The sequence below is a fragment of the Microcaecilia unicolor genome, chromosome 7 (genome assembly GCF_901765095.1).
Source record: "Microcaecilia unicolor chromosome 7, aMicUni1.1, whole genome shotgun sequence".
NCBI classification, from domain to species: Eukaryota; Metazoa; Chordata; class Amphibia; order Gymnophiona; family Siphonopidae; genus Microcaecilia; species Microcaecilia unicolor.
Window position 1 is genome coordinate 308,732,010 of NC_044037.1, and position 19,747 is coordinate 308,751,756.

General features: G+C 43.0%; 1 protein-coding gene across 5 annotated transcripts in view; it reads left to right on the forward strand.

Annotated features, from left to right (window-relative positions):
* Positions 1-19,747, forward strand: part of ATG9A (autophagy related 9A) — a 110,812-nt gene that overhangs the window by 68,965 nt on the left and 22,100 nt on the right. For all 5 annotated transcript variants that reach the window (XM_030210019.1, XM_030210016.1, XM_030210017.1 and 2 more), the window contains 4 exons: positions 5,294-5,447; positions 6,986-7,165; positions 10,249-10,485; positions 19,349-19,572. In XM_030210019.1, coding sequence (XP_030065879.1) covers positions 5,294-5,447; positions 6,986-7,165; positions 10,249-10,485; positions 19,349-19,572 — 795 coding nt within the window. The remainder of the gene's footprint in view (positions 1-5,293; positions 5,448-6,985; positions 7,166-10,248; positions 10,486-19,348; positions 19,573-19,747) is intronic.

Sequence of the window (19,747 nt, forward strand, 5' to 3'; positions counted from 1 at the left end):
TCATTCTAAGTGTGTAGATGATTACCACAAGACCTTACTGCTAAGTCGATGGCTGGCAGTAAGATCTCAGATCCAAAATGGACGCGCAGCAATTTTCATTTTGCCGCACGTCCATTTTCAGCAAAAAAATTTTTAAAGGCATTTTTTACAGGTTAGCTGAAAAATGATTCTGCGCATGCACAAAACACACGTCTATACGCAAGCCATTATTTGGTGCGCCTTAGTAAAAGGGCCCCTGAATGTCATTTTACCTTTATCCACATTAAATTTTATCTGCTATTTAAATGCAGTTCCCAATCTTGCAGGCACTTTTAATAATTTAGGAGGGGAAGTTATCAACCTTGTTCTTCTGTAAAGTTGAGTTATTTTACCACAGCTCAAGACCCTGTGCTAAAATAACCCGAATTGTGGTAAAATAACCCAACTTAAAAGTAGCCCACATTGATAACTTCCCCCCTTAGTGTTTGCAAATTTGTTCACTTCATAAATAAGAACATAAGAGTATCCTTGTGACTCTGGGCAAGTCACTTAACCCTCCATTGCCCCATGTAAGCCGCATTGAGCCTGCCATGAGTGGGAAAGTGCGGGGTACAAATGTAACAAAAAATAAATAAAAATCCATGCTGAGTCAGACCAATGGTCCATCTAGCCTACTATCCTGTTTCCAAACAGTGGCCAACCAGGTCACAAGAACCTGGCAGAAACCCAAATAGTAGCAACATTCCATGCTACAAATTCCAGGGCAAGTAGTGGCTTCCCCTATGTCTGTCTCAATAACAGACTATGGACTCTTTCTCCAGGAACTTGTCCAACCCTTTTTTTAAGCCCAGATATGCTAACCACTGTTTCCACATCCTCCGGCAAAGAGTTCCAGAGCTTAACTTTTCGTTGACTGAAAAAATATTTCCTCCTATTTGTTTTAAAAGTATTTCCATGTAACTTCCTTGAGTATCCCCTTGTCTTTGTACTTTTGGAACGAGTTAAAAATCAATTTACTTCTACTCATCCTACAGCACTCAAGATTTTGTAGACCTCAATCATATCTCCTCTCATCCGTCTCTTTTCCAAGCTGAAGAGCCGTAACTTCTTTAGCCTTTCCTCATACGAGAGGAGTTCCATCCTCTTTATCATGTTGGTCGCTCTTCTTGGAACCTTTTCTAATTCTAATTTTTGAGATATGGCGACCAGAAATGAACGCAATACTCAAGGTGCGGTCGCACCATGGAGCGATACAGAGGCATTATAGTATTTTCGGTCTTATTCACCATCCCTTTCCTAATAATTCCTAGCAACCTGTTTGCTTTTTTGGCCACCACCACACACTGAGCAGAAGATTTTAGCGTATTATCTAAAACAAAACCTAGATCTTTTTCTTGAGTGCTGACCTCCAAGGTGGACCCTAGCATCAGGTAACTATGATTCAGATTATTCTTTCCAATGTGAATAACCTTCATTTGTGCACACTAAATTTCATCTGCCGTTTGGATGCCCAGTCTTCCAATATTTCACAGTCCGCATGTGTTTTAACAACCTTGAATAGTTTTGTGTCATCTGCAAACTTAATCACCTCACTCGTCGTCCCAATTTTTATATCATTTATAAATATGTTAAATTGCACCGGTCCCAGTACTGAACCCTGTGGCACTCCATCATTCACCCTCGTCCATTGAGAGAAATGACCGTTTAACCCTACCCTCTGTTTTCTGTCCAATAACCAATTCCTAATCCACACCAGAACCTTGCCTCCTATCCCATGACTTTTTAATTTTCTCAGGAGTCTCTCATGAGGAACTTTATCAAAAGCCTTCTGAAAATCTAGATACAGTATATCAACTGTCTCACCCTTTTCCACGTTTCAAAGAAATGAATCAAATTGGTGAGGCAAGACTTCCTTTGGCTAAACCCATTAAACTATGTTTGTCTGTGTGTTCCATAATTTTGTTCTTTATAATAGTTTCCGCTATTTTGCCCAGCACTGATGTTAGGCTTACCGGTCTATAATTTCCCGAATCACCACTAGAATCCTTTTTAAGAATCAGGATCACATTGGCCACCCTCCAATCTTCAGGTACTACAGACGATTTTAATGACAGGTTACATATTACTAACAGCTGATCAGCAATTTCATCCTTGAGTACCCTTGGATGTATGCCATCCAGTCCAGGTGATTTACTACTGTTTAATTTGTCGATTTGGTTCAGTACATCTTCCAGGATCACCAACATTTATTTCAGTTCCTCCATATCACCTTTGAAAACTATTTCCAGTACAGGCAGATCTCTTACATCTTCTTCCATAAAGACAGAACCAGAGAATTCATTCAGTTTTTCCGCTATGACCTTGTCCTCCCTGAGCACCCCTTTTGCTCCTTCGTGATCCAACGGTCCCACGGATTCCCTCACGGGCTTTCTGCTTCTGATGTACATGAAAAAGTTGTTACTGTGAGTTTTAGCCTCTTCGGCCAAGTTTCTCTTCATCTTTTAGCCTTCTTTATTAATGCTTTGCATCTGACTTGTCAGTGGTTATGTTTTTTTCTTATTTTCTTCATTTGGGTCCTTTTTCCATTCTTTGAAGGATAATTTTTTGGCTGTAATAGACTCTTTTATTTCACCTTTTAACCATGCTGGCTGTCCTTTTCTTTCCACTTTTGCAAATGCGTGGAACGCATATGGTCTGAGCTTCCAAGATGGTATTTGTGAATAATGTCCATGCCTGATTTAGTGTCCTAACCTTAGCAGCCAATCGTTTTGATTTCTTTTTAACCATTTTCCTCATTTTATTATAGTCACTCTTTTGAAAATTAAATGCAGCTACATGACATTTCCTTTGCAGGTTCATCCCAGATAGTAGCTCAAACTTGATCATGTTATGATCACTGTTTCCCAGGGGACCCAACACCACCACCTCTCGCATATGCCATGCATGCCACCAAGGACCAGATCCAAAATGTCTCTCCCTCTTGTCAGTTCCTGGACCAGTTGCTCCAAGAAGCAGTCATTTAGTACATCTAGAAATTTTATCTTCCTGGCACTCGATATAACATTTATCCAGTCAATATCAGGGTAATTGAACTCATCCAATTATAGCGTTGCCCAATTTGCCAGCTTTCCTAATCTCTGTAAATATTTCTTCATCTGTCTGTTCATTCTGTCCCGGCAGGCGGTAGTAGATCCGTATATGGAATTTCTATCCATAATGATTCCACGCTGCTATCTGTTTCATTTGAAAGGTTTATTTTATTTGACTCAATTCCCTCTGTAGCATATTGCGCAACCTTCTCCCCCCCCCCTCCAATTTGATCCTCTCTTTCATTGCGATACAATTTGTACCCTAACACAGTGTCTCATTGATTGTGCTCTTTCCACTAAGTCTCTGAGATGCCTATTATATCTACCTCTCAACTGTCTACCTTCTCTCTCTTCCCCTCCCTTTTGCCCCAGGTCCAACATTTATCCCCCTCTCACCACTCCATCCCCTCCAAGATTTCTCCTTTGCTCCTCTTTTTTGCCACATCTCTCTCTTTCTCCCCTCCACCCCATGAACCATCTCTCCCTCCCCTTCACCTCTGTGTCCAACATTTCTCCATCTCTTACCCCTCTCCCTCCATGTAGCATTTCTGCCTCCTCATCCACCCCCATATCTCTTATCCTCCTCCCCTCCATGTAGCATTTCTCCCTTCCCATCACCGTTCCCACTTTTCAAGTATGTGACTTATATGTATGCGCTCCACGTTGCAGAATACGCTTGAAGTGCACGTAAATTTTAATTCATGGCGATTTCGTTCTGATAATTGGTTGTTAACATCCAATTATCAGCACTGATTAGGTTGTTAACTAATTAAGTTGTGCGCATTGCTATGGAATGCGGAAATCGAAGTGTGATATATAGAATCCCGGGGAATGCGGGTGCTTCTACCTGTTGCCAAAGTAAGTGGGGTTAAGTCAGGGAGGGAAAAGTATGCAAATTATATACTGTCAGAGACAGGATGAGTTTTTAATAAGAGAGGAATGCTGTAGATGCAGGAGAGAAGTATCACAGACAATGCAGGAGAAGAGCATCGCAAGCCAAGAGTGAAAGGACGATCAACTGACAATGCAAAAATACAAAAAGGTTTCTTTATTATAAAATACATTTATGGAGACAGAAATAGAAATAAATCACTATTTATTAGTAACAGCAGGACCGATATTCAACCAGCATTATGCCCAGAAAATCAATGCTAGGCCATGTCTGGGCTTCAGCATTGAATTTCCATGTTTGCGGAGCCGGTTAGGTGCAGCTATGGGGCATTACATAAAGATAGGACTGACTTTTATGCCGACCTATTTTGCCATTTAAGTGCTGAATATCGGCATTTCACTGGCCAACTGCTGATTCCACCTCCCGGAATGCCCCCAAAATAGCCAGTTTTGAGATAGGTGCCAACTGAACATTTTCAATGGCTCTAACCGGTTAGCAAAGAACAGGTGCTTTAACCATCCAGGAGCCATTTCGTTGAATATTGGTCCAAGCAAATAAACATGATTAGAGAGGAAATATGCAATATTATTTATTTATTATTACATTTGTACCCCGCACTTTCCCACTTAAAGCAGGTTCAATGCGGCTTACATAATAATATTGATTACAGAGTATTGATAAAGAAAATATAAGTTAATTATGGCAGAATAATAAAAGAGATAGGTAGGTAGAGAAGGGGAAGGGTGAAGGGAGTAGGAAAGGTATGAGCAAGGGGTAGAGGAGGCGGGAGGGGGATGGGACATGGGAAAAACATAGGGAAATTTGAAGGGAGATGTAGTCTAAGTCATTGTCGTTGTCTTCTGAATATGTGTTGGGTAGATGGGATCATAGGATTAGATTGGGTCATTTGGGTAGGCTTGCTTGAACAGATGGGTTCAATATGGCCATGTTCCGGTTAATGGCCTACATCAGGACTTTATTTCTCTAACTAAGATTTTGGACCCTGTTTACTAAGCCGCACTGTAGGCGCATTAGTGATTTTAGCGTGCGCTAACACTAGAGACACCCATATATTCCTATGGGTGTCTCTAGGCATTAGCGCACCTTAGTAAACAGGACCCTTTCTGTATTTTTGCATTGGTAGTTGATTGTTGCTTCGGTTTTGGTAGTAGTTTATTTGCAGAGGAGTTCTCTCTCTTATTGTGCAGGAAAGGAGCACTGCACCCTGCCAGTTTTGTAGTGATGGCACAAGAGTGTCATATCACAAGTGCAGGAGATGATGGGTTACTTTAAAAATCCTCAGATTGATTCTTCTCTCTTTCAATGCCTGCAGATCCTTCATTCCAGACCAACATCTAGTGTATTGTCCAGAGCAGCTGTTGAAAGTGATCCTGGCACATATCCATTACATGCCTGACCACTGGCAAGGCAACGCGCACCGTTACGAGACCCGAGATCAATTTGCACAACTTTTCCAGTATAAAGCTGTAAGTCCTGCACCCTCCTAGGATCCTCTCTTCTTCCACTGCTAAAGCTCTGCAGTGATAATTTTGCAATCTGCGTTATGAAGTGTAGGATGAGCATTCCACAGGGCTACTTCAGGACTGATACATTGCAGTGTTTGATTATTACTGTGCAGGAGTCATTTCATCACTTCCACCCCATTCAACCCTCCCCCCACCTTCCGCACGGCACACACTACCCTATCCAGCTCACTGTAGTCCTTTCCCTTCCCACGGCACACACCGCCACATCCACCTTGCTTCAACCCACCCCTATGTCACATACCCCCCCCCCCCCCCCCCCATAGCACGCGCACACGCACCACTTTTTTTTTCTAGCTCCCACCCCAACTTCATCCACCTTTTTATCAGGCACCCCTTCCCTCTCTGCCTACCTGCACATGCAGCGTTCAAGAGAGAGGAGCTGCACAGCCACACATTGGGCTGCTTCCTCCTACTCCGTTTGTCCTGGGCCTGACTGTTCCTTTGAGCCACGTGGGCCTCCATACAGCCGAACAACTTAAAAGAACCACTGGGGGCCAAGGCAGCAGAGAAGGCAGAAGCAGCCCGATCTGCAGTTGAGTAAGCGTGCTTATTCCAATAAAGGACGTTTTCGGAGAGATTAGTCTTCAGGTGTCAACTGGTGTGCCAATGTTATACAGCAGTAACAAGTCCTAGAGGCCTGCGTGTATGTAGGTCCCTGGAGCACTTTTAGTGGGTACCGCAGTGCACTTCAGACAGGCAGACCCAGGCCCATCCCCCTCCCATCTGTAACACTTGTGCTGGTAAATGGGAGGCCTCCAAAACCCACTGTACCCACAGGTAGGTGCCCCCTTCACCCCTAAGAGCTATGGTAGTGTTGTACATTTGTGGGTAGTGGGTTTTGGGGGAGGGGGGTTGGGAGCTCAGCACCCGTAGTAAGGGAGTTATGCATGTGGGAGCTTTTTCTGAAGTCCACCGCACTGACCTAGGGTGCCCAGTTGGTGTCCTGGCATATCAGGGGGGCCAGTGTACTACGAATCCTGGCCCCTCCCATGACCAAATGGCTCGGATTAGGACGTTTTTGAGCTGGGCGTTTTTAGTTTCCATTATCGCTAAAAAAAACAAACGCCCAGCTCAAAAACATCCATTGTTTCGAAAATACAGTTCGGCCCGCCCCTTCACGGACCCATTCTCGGAGATAAACGCCCATGGAGATAGGCGTTTCCGTTCGATTATGCCCCTCCAAGCCATACTTTGTATTATTTGAATATTTTTACTGCTGTAATTGCCTATTGCTCATGTTTGACCTATTCTTACTGTACACCGCCTTGAGTGAATTCCTTCAAAAAGGCGGTAAATAAATTCTAATAAATAAGTAAATATTTCTTTGTCACATAAATCTGAAACAATAGCGTCTTCAGACCTTTCTTAAACATGGTATAGTTAGTAACATTTCTAAGATTATCTGGTGAGAATTTCTAAAATGTTGGAGCTTGAAAAGCAAACAAGCAGTGTGTCAATATTATTAATCCTCTTTGCAGATGTTTATCCTGGAGGAGCTGCTGAGTCCAGTTATCACCCCATTCATACTCATCTTCTGCCTGAGACCGAAGTCCTTGGAAATCATTGATTTTTTTCGTAATTTCACCGTGGATGTGGTTGGTGTTGGGGACACATGCTCCTTTGCACAGATGGATGTTCGCCAGCATGGACACCCAGCGGTATGGAAAGGCTGAAGTAATAGCTATAATTATCAAAAAAGCACCAGGATTGGAGAGTGAGCATCAAAACCTCCAAATCCATAAAGAGCATCAGTGGATTAAAAAATGTAAATACATTTGTTACAGCTAGGGTTACCATACGTCCGGATTTACCTGGACATGTCCTCTTTTTGAGGACATGTCTGGGCGTCCGGGCGGGTTTTGCCAGTCTGCCCGTTTGTCCGGATTTCTGGATAAACGGGTGGGCAGGTGGCGGACCTATCCTAGTCTCCCCTCCCCTTCCCTTACTTACTATCTACTGCTCTGGTGGTCTAGTGACCTTTTCGGGACAGGAAACAGCCCCCTCTTTCCTGCCCGGAGCGCTGCCCTTGCCCTGCATCCTGTTGCTGTGTGACGGTCTCGGGATTCAAAATGGCTGCCGAGAGTTGAAGCGCCCTCGCGAGACTTCAACTCTTGGCGGCCAGTACTTGCTCTTACAAGTTATAAACACATATGCGACCAACTCTGGGGAAAGGTGACTGAAGTTTCTCGAAACAAAAAATAAGGTTTTAATGAATTCTGTTAGAGCAAACAGTTTGTTATACTAGTGTCCAAACTCCATCCTTTTATGTGAATACATGAAAAAGTTACAGAAGTTCAAACATGCAACTTCTACGGTCTACGCCCTGATTGTGACTGAATAGATAAGGATGGGCTGGAGTGTAAATTTTAAGGGGCTTCGATGTTAGTTCAGAACTTAGTACAAGAACAGTGCTGGGCAGACTTCTACGGTCTGTGTCCTGAGAAAGGCAAGGACAAATCAAACTCTGGTATAAGTATCACATAGCATGTAAAATGAGTTTATCTTGTTGGGCAGACTGGATGGACCGTACAGGTCTTTATCTGCCGTCATTTACTATGTTACAGACTGCTTATTTATTTGTTACATTTATACCCCACATTTTCCCACCTATTTGCAGGCTCAATGTGGCTTACAAAGTACCGTAAAGGCGTTTGCCATTTCGGTTGATAACAAATACAAGATTGTGTTGTGATCCTATGACTTGAAAAATTAGCTGTTCTCAACATTTTGGATCTGAGACATTAGTCACATTTTCCCAGAGACAGTTACATATGTGTGAATAGTTTTTAAACATATATGTCTGATGTTGATGCTCATGTTCTCTATCAGTGGATGTATCCAATGGTTATGTTTATTGTCTCAACTTTCCTTGAACTATGTTGGAATTTTGTGTTGTTTCTTTGTGTTTATATTGTTTGGAGAGTGATGACTGAGAGAATCCCAATGTATGCAATAAAAGTTGTTAGGGTATGTGTATTGGCAAGCCTGTGTGTGTATATATATGTATATATACAGTGGGGGAAATAAGTATTTGATCCCTTGCTGATTTTGTAAGTTTGCCCACTGACAAAGACATGAGCAGCCCATAATTGAAGGGTAGGTTATTGGTAACAGTGAGAGATAGCACATCACAAATTAAATCCGGAAAATCACATTGTGGAAAGTATATGAATTTATTTGCATTCTGCAGAGGGAAATAAGTATTTGATCCCCCACCAACCAGTAAGAGATCTGGCCCCTACAGACCAGGTACATGCTCCAAATCAACTCGTTACCTGCATGACAGACAGCTGTTGGCAATGGTCACCTGTATGAAAGACACCTGTCCACAGACTCAGTGAATCAGTCAGACTCTAACCTCTACAAAATGGCCAAGAGCAAGGAGCTGTCTAAGGATGTCAGGGACAAGATCATACACCTGCACAAGGCTGGAATGGGCTACAAAACCATCAGTAAGACGCTGGGCGAGAAGGAGACAACTGTTGGTGCCATAGTAAGAAAATGGAAGAAGTACAAAATGACTGTCAATCGACAGTGCTCATGGTTATGCACGCAAAATCTCACCTCGTGGGGTATCCTTGATCATGAGGAAGGTTAGAAATCAGCCTACAACTACAAGGGGGGAACTTGTCAATGATCTCAAGGCAGCTGGGACCACTGTCACCACGAAAACCATTGGTAACACATTACGACATAACGGATTGCAATCCTGCAGTGCCCGCAAGGTCCCCCTGCTCCGGAAGGCACATGTGACGGCCCGTCTGAAGTTTGCCAGTGAACACCTGGATGATGCCGAGAGTGATTGGGAGAAGGTGCTGTGGTCAGATGAGACAAAAATTGAGCTCTTTGGCATGAACTCAACTCGCCGTGTTTGGAGGAAGAGAAATGCTGCCTATGACCCAAAGAACACCGTCCCCACTGTCAAGCATGGAGGTGGAAATGTTATGTTTTGGGGGTGTTTCTCTGCTAAGGGCACAGGACTACTTCACCGCATCAATGGGAGAATGGATGGGGCCATGTACCGTACAATTCTGAGTGACAACCTCCTTCCCTCCGCCAGGGCCTTAAAAATGGGTCGTGGCTGGGTCTTCCAGCACGACAATGACCCAAACATACAGCCAAGGCAACAAAGGAGTGGCTCAGGAAGAAGCACATTAGGGTCATGGAGTGGCCTAGCCAGTCACCAGACCTTAATCCCATTGAAAACTTATGGAGGGAGCTGAAGCTGCGAGTTGCCAAGCGACAGCCCAGAACTCTTAATGATTTAGAGATGATCTGCAAAGAGGAGTGGACCAAAATTCCTCCTGACATGTGTGCAAACCTCATCATCAACTACAGAAGACGTCTGACCGCTGTGCTTGCCAACAAGGGTTTTGCCACCAAGTATTAGGTCTTGTTTGCCAGAGGGATTAAATACTTATTTCCCTCTGCAGAATGCAAATAAATTCATATACTTTCCACAATGTGATTTTCCGGATTTAATTTGTGATGTGCTATCTCTCACTGTTACCAATAACCTACCCTTCAATTATGGGCTGCTCATGTCTTTGTCAGTGGGCAAACTTACAAAATCAGCAAGGGATCAAATACTTATTTCCCCCACTGTATATAGTGGCTTATGGGATTATTTGTTTTTGTGGGGGGGGAGCAGTGAGAGGGAAGGACAACCAGTGTATGGGGCCTAGGTCACATCCCCTCAATCTGGGGAGTTTCATGGCTTCTCCTTGTTTTGTGGTTTCAGTGGATACCAACAGGGAAGACAGAAGCTTCGGTTTACCAACAAGCAGAAGATGGAAAGACAGAACTGTCCCTTATGCACTTTGCCATCACCAACCCTCAGTGGCAGCCTCCACGGGAGAGTACCTTTCTCATCAGTCTGCTAAAGGAGAAGGTACTGAGGGACAGTGGAAGTGTCCTTGCACTGCACACTCTGCTGCCAGAGAATATCCGCTTCGCCTCCAATCAGTCAGAATATGAGGTAAGTTTCATAATCTGTGGGAAATGAGACTGCCTGAAAGTATAGTATGTGATAATAAGAAGATACGTGTTGCCTACTGGGACAGACCAAAGGTCCATCAAGCCCAGCATCCTGTTTCCAAAAGTGGCCAATCCATGTCATAAATACCTGGCAAGATCCCAAAACAGTACAACACATTTTATGCTACGTATTCTAGAAATAAGCAGTGGATTTTCCCCAAGTCATTTTAATAATGGTCTATGGACTTTTCCTTTAGGAAGCCATCCTAACCTTTTTTAAACCCTGCTAAGCTAACTGCTTTTACTACATTCTCTGGCAACGAATTCCAGAGTTTAATTACACGTTGAGTGAAGAAATATTTTCTCTGATTCATTTTAAATTTACTACCTTTTCATTGCGTGCCTCCTAGTATTTTTGGAGACAGTAACAAGCGATTCACATCTACATGTTCCACTCCACTCAGTATTTTATAGACCTCTATCATATCTTCCCTCAGCCATGTCTTCTCCAAGTTGAAAAGCCCTGGCTGCTTTAGCCTTTCCTCATAGGAAAGTTGTCTCTTCCCTTTTATCATTTTCCTTGCTCTTCTCTGTATCCTTTCTAATTCTGATATAGCTTTTTTGAGATGCGGTAACCAGAATTGCAGTATTCAAAGTGCAGTCACACCATGGAGCAATACAAAGGCATTATAACATTCTCATTTTTGTTTTCCATTCATTAGGCAAATTTCACTGGGTGGATCAACTATCTTACCAGCTGGCACTGTAAGATTAAAGACTTTAAGTCAACAGATCTGAGAAAACAGACCTTTTAAAGTTGTAAATTCAGACCAGGCCTGAGAGATGAAAGGCTTCCAGTAATAGAGAAAAGAATGATTATACTTTGCACTTCTGTGTGAATTTCTTTGGAGACTAAATTCATAGGGGGTTGATGGTGGGCTTTAGTTTTAAAAGAATCAAAATCTTAGAATTAGTTATGTAATTAAAATAAAATTTCAACCCACATATTATAGTCATACACTTTGTAGTTTCTGGTTCTGATATCCTTGGATGGTCCCATTGAGGCAAGTTGCTGTAGGCTATTTCTTTTGCTGTCCAGGAGGAGGGTTAGATGTAAATATAGATCCAGCTCAGAGCACATAAGAAGAGCCACACTGGGTCAGACCAATGGTCCATCTAGCCCAGTGTCCTGCTTCCAACATTGGCCAATCCAGGTCACAAGTACCTGGCAGAAACCCAATTAGTAGCAACATTCCATGCTACCAATGCCAGGGCAAGCAATGGCTTCCCCCCCCCATGTCTATCTCAATAACAGACTATGAACCTTTCCTCCAGGAACTTGTCCAAACCTTTTTAAAACCCAGATATGCTAACCGCTGTTACTACATCTTCCAGCAGTGAGTTCCAGAGCTTAACTATTCTTTGAGTGAAAAAATATTTCTTCCTATTTGTTTTAAATGTAGTTCCATATAATTTCATTGAGTGTCTCCTGGTCTTTGTACTTTTTGAAAGAATGAAAAATTGGTTCAGTTATACCCGTTCTACACCACTCAGGATTTTACAGACCTCAATCATACCCCCCCCTCCTCAGCCATCTCTTTTCCAAGCTGAAGAGCACTAACCTCTTTAGCCTTTCCTCATATGGGAGGAGGTCCATCCTCTTTTATCATTTTGGTCGCTCTTCTTTGAACCTTTTCCAATTTCGCTATATCTTTTTTTGAGATACGGCGACCAGAACTGAATGCAATGCTCAAGGTGAAATCGTAGCATGGATCGTTACAGAGACATTATAATGTTCTTAGTCTTATTTTGCATCCCTTTCCTAATAGTTCCTAGCATCCTAGGCAGAAGATTTCAGCATATTGTCTACAATGACACCCAGATCTTTTTCTAGTGCGTTGACTCCTATGGTGGACCCTATCATATGGGTTACTTACCAGATACCAAAATAATCCTTTTATTTTAGAATCTCAATACCTGGTTCATAATGCTCCAAACATCACACTTCCCACTGTCAGGCTCATTTTCGAAAGAGGACGTCCATCTTTCGACATAAATCGGAAGATGGACGTCCTTCTCACAGAGACATCCAAATTGGTATAATCAAAACCAGATTTTGGACGTCTACAACTGCAGTCCGTCACAAGGACGTCCAAATTTCAAGGGGGCATATTGGAGGCCTAGCGAAGGCGGGACTTGGGCGTGCCTAACACTTGGACGTCTTTGACCCATAATCGAAAAAAGCAAGGATGTCCCTGATGAACACTTGGACGTTTTCACTGAGACGTATTTTTTTTATGAATAAGGCACAAAAAGGTGCTCGAAATGACCAGATGACCACCGGAGAGAATCGGGGATGACCTCCCCTTACTCCCGCAGTGGTCATTAACTCCCTCCCACCGTCAAAAAACATCTTTAAAAATATTTTGTGCCAGCCTCTATGCCAGCCGGAGCAGTTTTAGTGGGTACTGCAGTGCACTTCAGACAGGCGGACCCAGGCCCATACCCCCCCTACCTGTTACATTTGTGGAGGAATCAGCAAGCTCTCCAAAACCCACCACAAACCCACTGTACCCATATCTAGGTGCCCCCCTTCACCCGTAAGGGCTATGTAGTGGTGTACAGTTGTGGGTAGTGGGTTTTGGGGGGCTCAGCACACAAGGTAAGGGAGCTATGTTCCTGGGAGCATTTTATGGAGTCCACTGCAGTGCCCCCTAGGGTGCCCGGTTGGTGTCCTGGCATGTCAGGGGGACCAGTGCACTACAAATGCTGGTTCCTCCCATGTCCAAATGGCTTGCATTTGGATGTTTTTGACATGGACATCTTTGGTTTTGAAAATCGCCGAAAGTCAGAAACGTCCATATCCAAGGACGTGCAAATCTAGGGACATCCAAATTTAAGGATTTGGACGTCTCTGATGGTATTTTCGAAATGAAAGATGGACATCCATCTTTTTTTCCGAAAATACGGTTTTCCCCGCCCCTGGATTTCGACGTTTTTCAAAGACATCCAAATCGCAATTGGATGTTTCTTTAGAAAATGCCCCTCTTAAGTATCATAACTTTCAAGAACCTCATACATCAAATGCATACTCACTAAAATCCCATTGTCAATTACTGATAAGCATTCCTACCTGCCCGTAACCATAGGTCATACCAGTGCTCGCTTGGTTATCAACAAAACTGAAATCATTAAAGATTGGATAACCGAATTTCAATTTGGTCTAGCCCTTATTTCCGAAACTTGGCTACATGCAAAAGATGATCCAGCAATCCTAGACATATGTCCACCTGGATACATAAGTACATAACCATTGCCATACTGGACACACCGAAGGTCCATCAAGCCCAGTATCCTGTTTCCAACAGTGGCCAATCCAGGTCGCAAGTACCTGGCAAGATCCCAAAATAGTACAATACATTTTATTCTGCTTAATCTAGAAATAAGCAGTGGATTTTCCCAAATCCATTTTATTAATGGCTTATGGACTTTTCTTTTAGGAAGCTGGCCAAACCTTTATTAAACCCTGCTAAGCTAACTGCTTTTACCACATTCTCTGGCAATGAATTCCAGAGTTTAAATTACACATTGAATGAAGAAATAATTTCTCTGATTGATTTTAAATTTACTACTTTGTAGCTTCATTGCGTGCCCCCTAGTCCTAGTATTTTTGGAAAGAGTAAACAATCTATTCACTCCGTTCCATTCTGCTCATTATTTTATAGACCTCTATCATATCTTCCCTTGGCCGTTTTTTCTCCAAGCTGAATAGCCCTAACCGCTTTAGCCTTTCCTTTATCATTTCCGTCGCCCTTCTCTGTACCTTTTCTAATTCCACTATATCTTTTTTGAGATATGGTGACCAGAATTGCACACATTATTCGAGGTTCGGTCTGATAACTTTCATGCTTAATCACCCCTCCCCCACTCAGTCTCATCCAATCACCACCAACACATTTAGGAATCTTCAGGCTATTGACCCTTGCATTCTTTCCACCACTGTTTCACCTCTCCTCTCTTCCACTATGTTATCCAAGTCTGTCAATGATGCTGTCTCTTCCTATAATAGTATTCTTTTTTCCACTCTGGACTCTCACTCCTCCCATCCCCTGTTCTCTAAGGCATACTAAACCACAGCCTTGCCTGACCTTGAGATTTCGTGTTATTCTTCTGCATACTCTGCTGAGTACCTATGGCTACAATTCCACACCCATGCTAACTTCATACTGCATACATCTCTTACTTACGTTCTTTCAATCTGCTTTTCCACTTGTCAAAGAAAACTACTTTATCTATCTGACAAACTCTCTTGCCTCCAAGCCTCACCTCCTCAAAATGCCTCCACCTCCAACCCCCTCTTCACTTTTTGCCCAGACTATAGCCGAGTACTTCATTGACAAGGTTCACAAGGTTAATTTTCAGTTCTCTGCTAGGTCGTATGTATTTATTTGTTGCATTTGTATCCCACATTTTCCCACCTATTTGCAGGCTCAATGTGGCTTACATAGTACCGTAAAGGCGTTCGCCAATTCCAGTATAAACAGTTACATAGTGATGTTATGGCAGAATAAGGTTCATGTGGAACAAACATAATTAGGGAATCGTATAGAGGAAGAGTTAAGTTATATCCATTTCGTTCTTTGGTTTTGTAGTGTTGCAGGGTTCCGTTATTTAAGTAGGGTCGGTAGGGTATTCCTTTTTGAACAAGTAGGTTTTTAGTGATTTCCGGAACTTTAGGTGGTTATAGGTTGTTTTCACGGCTTTTAGTAGTGCGTTCCATAGTTGTGTGCTTATGTAGGAAAAGCTGGATGCATAAGTTGATTTGTATTTGGGCCCTTTGCAGCTTGGGTAGTGGAGGTTTAGATATGTTCGTGTTGATCCGGTTGTATTTCTGATTGGTAGGTCGATGAGGTCTGTCATGTATCCCGGGGCCTCGCCGTAGATAATCTTATGAACCAGGGTGCAGATTTTGAAAGCAATACGTTCTTTGATTGGGAGCCAGTGCAATTTTTCACGGTGGGGCTTGGCTCTTTCGAATCGCGTTTTTCCAAATATAAGCCTGGCTGCCGTGTTTTGAGCGGTCTGAAGTTTCTTTTTGAGTTGTTCTTTGCATCCCGCATAAATTCCATTGCAGTAATCTAGGTGGCTTAGTACCATTGATTGTATCAGGTTCCAAAATGTTTCCCTCGAAGAATGGTTTCACACGTTTGAGTTTCCACGTTGAGTGGAACATTTTCCTTCTCCACCTCCCCCACTTCGTTCTTACAAACTTTCTTCAACCTCTGCCATTCTTTCTTCCTTTTCTAAAATCACAGAAGAAACTGCACATCATCTCTCCCCCTCCAAACTCACTACCTGATCCTCTGATCTTATTCCCACCCATCTATTCATTTCTGTCCCTTGTATCTGTCATATCCTCCATCTATCATTGTTCACTGCAACTGTTCCCGATGTCTTCAAACATGCTGTGGTTACACCACCCATGGAAAAAAAAAATGTTCACCGTCCTTCCAACTATTTACCCAACTTCCTCCTCCCTTTCTTATTCAAGCTACTTGTATATGCTGTTCACTGCCGCTGTCTTCACTTTCTTACATCTCAAGCTATTTTTGATCCTCTACAAGCTGGCTTTTGCCTTCTACAGAAACAACTCTTGCAAAAGTGTCCAGTGGACTTGTTCCTGGCCTGATCCAAGGGCCCGTACTCAGTCCTCTTTCTTCTGTTGATTGTCACCTACTCCTTGATACACTGTCCTCACTTGGATTTCAGGGTTCTTTTCTATTTTGGCTTTCTTCGTATCCCTTCTATCGCACTTTTAGCGTATGCTCTGGTGGATCCTCCTCCACTGCTATCCCACCTCAGTCATGGCACTTCTTCTTTTCTCTCTCTATACTTATTCCCTTGTGCTCTAATCTCCTCCCATGGTTTTCAGTACTGCCTTTTTGCTGATAACTCCCAGATCTACCTCTCCACACCAGAAAATTCACCAGGAATCCAGACCCAAGTCTCAGCCTGCTTGGCTGCCTGGATATCTCATTGTCATCTGAAGCTGAACATGACCAAGACTGAGCATCCTCCCTCTACAACCCCTCTCATCTTCCCCCATTCTCTATTGCTTTGGATAACGCTGTCATCCTCCTTGTCTTCTCACCTCATAACCTTGGGGTCATCTTTGACTATTCTCTCTCTGCTAGTGCTAGGCATTTCTTTCTGTATAACATTACCAAAAAGTGTCTCTTCCTTTCTGAGCACACTGTGAAAATCCGTATCCCTCTCTCTCATCGCCTCCCTCTTAGATTATTGCAATTTGCTTCTCAGAGGTTTCCCAGTAAACCATCTCTCTTCCCTACAATCAGTTCAAAATTCCGCTGCATGACTTATCTTTCACCAGTGTTGCTACACTCTCATAACCCCTCTCCTCAAGTCACTTAATTGGCTCCCTATCCATTTCTGTATACAGTTCAAACTCCTCTTATTGTTTTGCAGCTCCTCAGTATCTCTTATCTCTCCCTATACCCTTCCCTGGAAACTCTGTTCATCAGCTAAATCTTTCCTCTACTGCCAACTTCAGACTCCGTTCTTTCCATCTTGCTGCACCTTAGGACTGGAATAGAGTTCCGAAGTTAGTGTCTTATGCTTCATTCCTAGTGTTATTCAAATAGAGGCTAAAAACTCACATTTTTGAGGCTGCTTTTAGTTCTTAACTCCTTATTCACCTGTATATCAAATCCATGACTCCTTAATAAGTAAATGATCACTTATGCTTGTAAACGACTAAAATACTGGCACTTATAGCATTCTCAGTACCTATAATAAGGCACTTATAGAATTATCCCAATACTGCATCTCTTTCACTTATGCCCATGTGAGCTTGACCCTGAAGGACCTGTTAGAGTCATAGCGGTGTCAGTGGACCACCTGATGTCAGCGATTTGCAAGTTTTATATGGAACTGAGGTGACAATGCTACGGACACAGGAAGTACCATACATGCATAGTTTTATTAATCTAGTAAGGTCTGAGAGCTTTGGTTACATTAGTGTCTTGCTGTCTTTGGAAATGGTGCCTAATCCAGTCTCACATGGATCTTTTCCTGAGTAATCTTACAGTTTTTTACAGTATTTTGGAAACATTCTAGATCAGGGGTGTCCAACCTCGGCTCTTGCCAGGTTGGGTTTTCTGGATTTCCCCAATCAATATGCATGAGATCTATTTGCATACAACCATATCTCCCCCTGAAAACATTCCGGAACTTGGTGCAATCCACAGTACTTACCCACGCCGACTACTGCAACAGTATTTTCTTAGGCTGCAAGAAACACATCCTGAAAAAATTTCAGACTGCCCAAAATACAGCAGCTAGACTCATTTTTGGCAAACCACGATTTGAAAGTGCAACACCTCTTCGAAAAAAACTTCATTGGCTCCCTATCAAAGAACGAATCAATTTCAAAGTCCACACACTAATCCACAAGATTATCCACGGTGAATCTCCAGGCTATATGCTTGACCTGATCGACCTCCCCACCAGGAACATGTCTACAACCTCACGAACTTATCTCAACCTACACTACCCCAATTGCAAAGGACTCAAGTACAAAACCTATTATGGATCCAACTTCTCCTTTTTAGGCAGCCAACTCTGGAATGCCCTCCCCAGACCAATCCGATCACTCAGTGACCATCTGCCGTTTCGGAAATCACTAAAAACCCATCTATTCAGGCAAGCCTACCCAACGATCCAGATTAATTCCCACAAACCCATCTATTCATCACATATCCAGGAGACAATTACAATGACCTAGACTACATCTCCTGCCTCATTTTCCCCTGCTTATCCCCTGTTCTATCCCCTTTCGCCTCATCGACCCCTCCCCCAATGCTCACCTACCCTTACTCACACCTCTCCTACTCCCTTCACTCTTGCCCATTCCCCTCCGCCTCATCTACCCCTCCCCCAATGCTCACCTACCCTTACTCACACCTCTCTACTCCCTTCACTCTTGCCCATCCCCCTCATCTACCCTCCAATTGCTCACCTACCCTTACTCACACCTCTCCTACTCCCTTCACTCTTGCCCATCCCCCTCCGCCTCATCTACCCCTCCCCCAATGCTCACCTACCCTTACTCACACCTCTCCTACTCCCTTCACTCTTGCCCATCCCCCTCCGCCTCATCTACCCTCCAATTGCTCACTTACCCTTGCTCATACTTCTCCTACTCCCCTCATCCCTGCATTCCTACATTCCTATTTCTTTTATTACTCCGATAATACTCAACTTATTTCTCTCCACCAATACTTTGTAATCCCAATTAGTATGTAAGCCGCATTGAACCTGCTTTGAGTGGGAAAGCGTGGGGTACAAATGTAATAAATAAATAGAGGCAGTGCATGCAAATAGATCTCATGCATTTTCATTGGGGAAATCCTAAAAACCTGACCGGATTGAGGTCCCTGACGACCAAGGCTGGACAACCCCATTCTAGATGCCTCATCCATGCTTGTAACCCAGGTCATGCCACTCAAACATATCATTATGGCCTCGCCTTTTACTCTGGCTAAGGTTTTGGATCATCTTCGTTGTGTGGCTTTCCTATTGTAGCATTACCTTTACATGCTTGCGCTAGTTAGTCTTATAAATCCACGTTCCCTTCCTATTGTTTCCGCTTTCTTCAATTAATATTACTTTTTAGCTTTGGAATTTGTGTCTTGTTAACTTGTATTTTCTATTTTTATTATATTTTAATATTATAAATTGCTTAGATAATATTTTGACTTTGTGGTATATCAGATAAATGTGATGGTAATGATGATGATGATATGCTCACCTCAAGTAAATAATTTCACTTTATTTTCTTTCAGCCACAGAGTCTAATTGCAAACATCATTGCAGGACCTTCTTCCCTAGCACACTGTGGTGTTCGCAACCTGCAAGCTTCCCAGCCCTTCACTGCTGTATCTGAGGTAGCATCTGCGCTTCGGTCTTTCTCCTCAGTACAGTCCAGCCAGCAAGCAAATAGTGGATTCCAAGTGCCAAATAATCGGATTCCCCATGCGTGCCCCCACAGCAGTATGATGGGATCAGGGTAAGTTCAGGAAGTGGGCTGGAAATGATATACAAATTGAAATTACCAAACTATATCTAAACATGTGGGATCTGGCTTGGAGAACCATATCGGTTTCTTTCTTTTATTTGCTCTCCTTAGGTTAGTAGCCATATTTATAGCTCCTTTCAGCTTGGACCACTGCCTTTCCACTTCT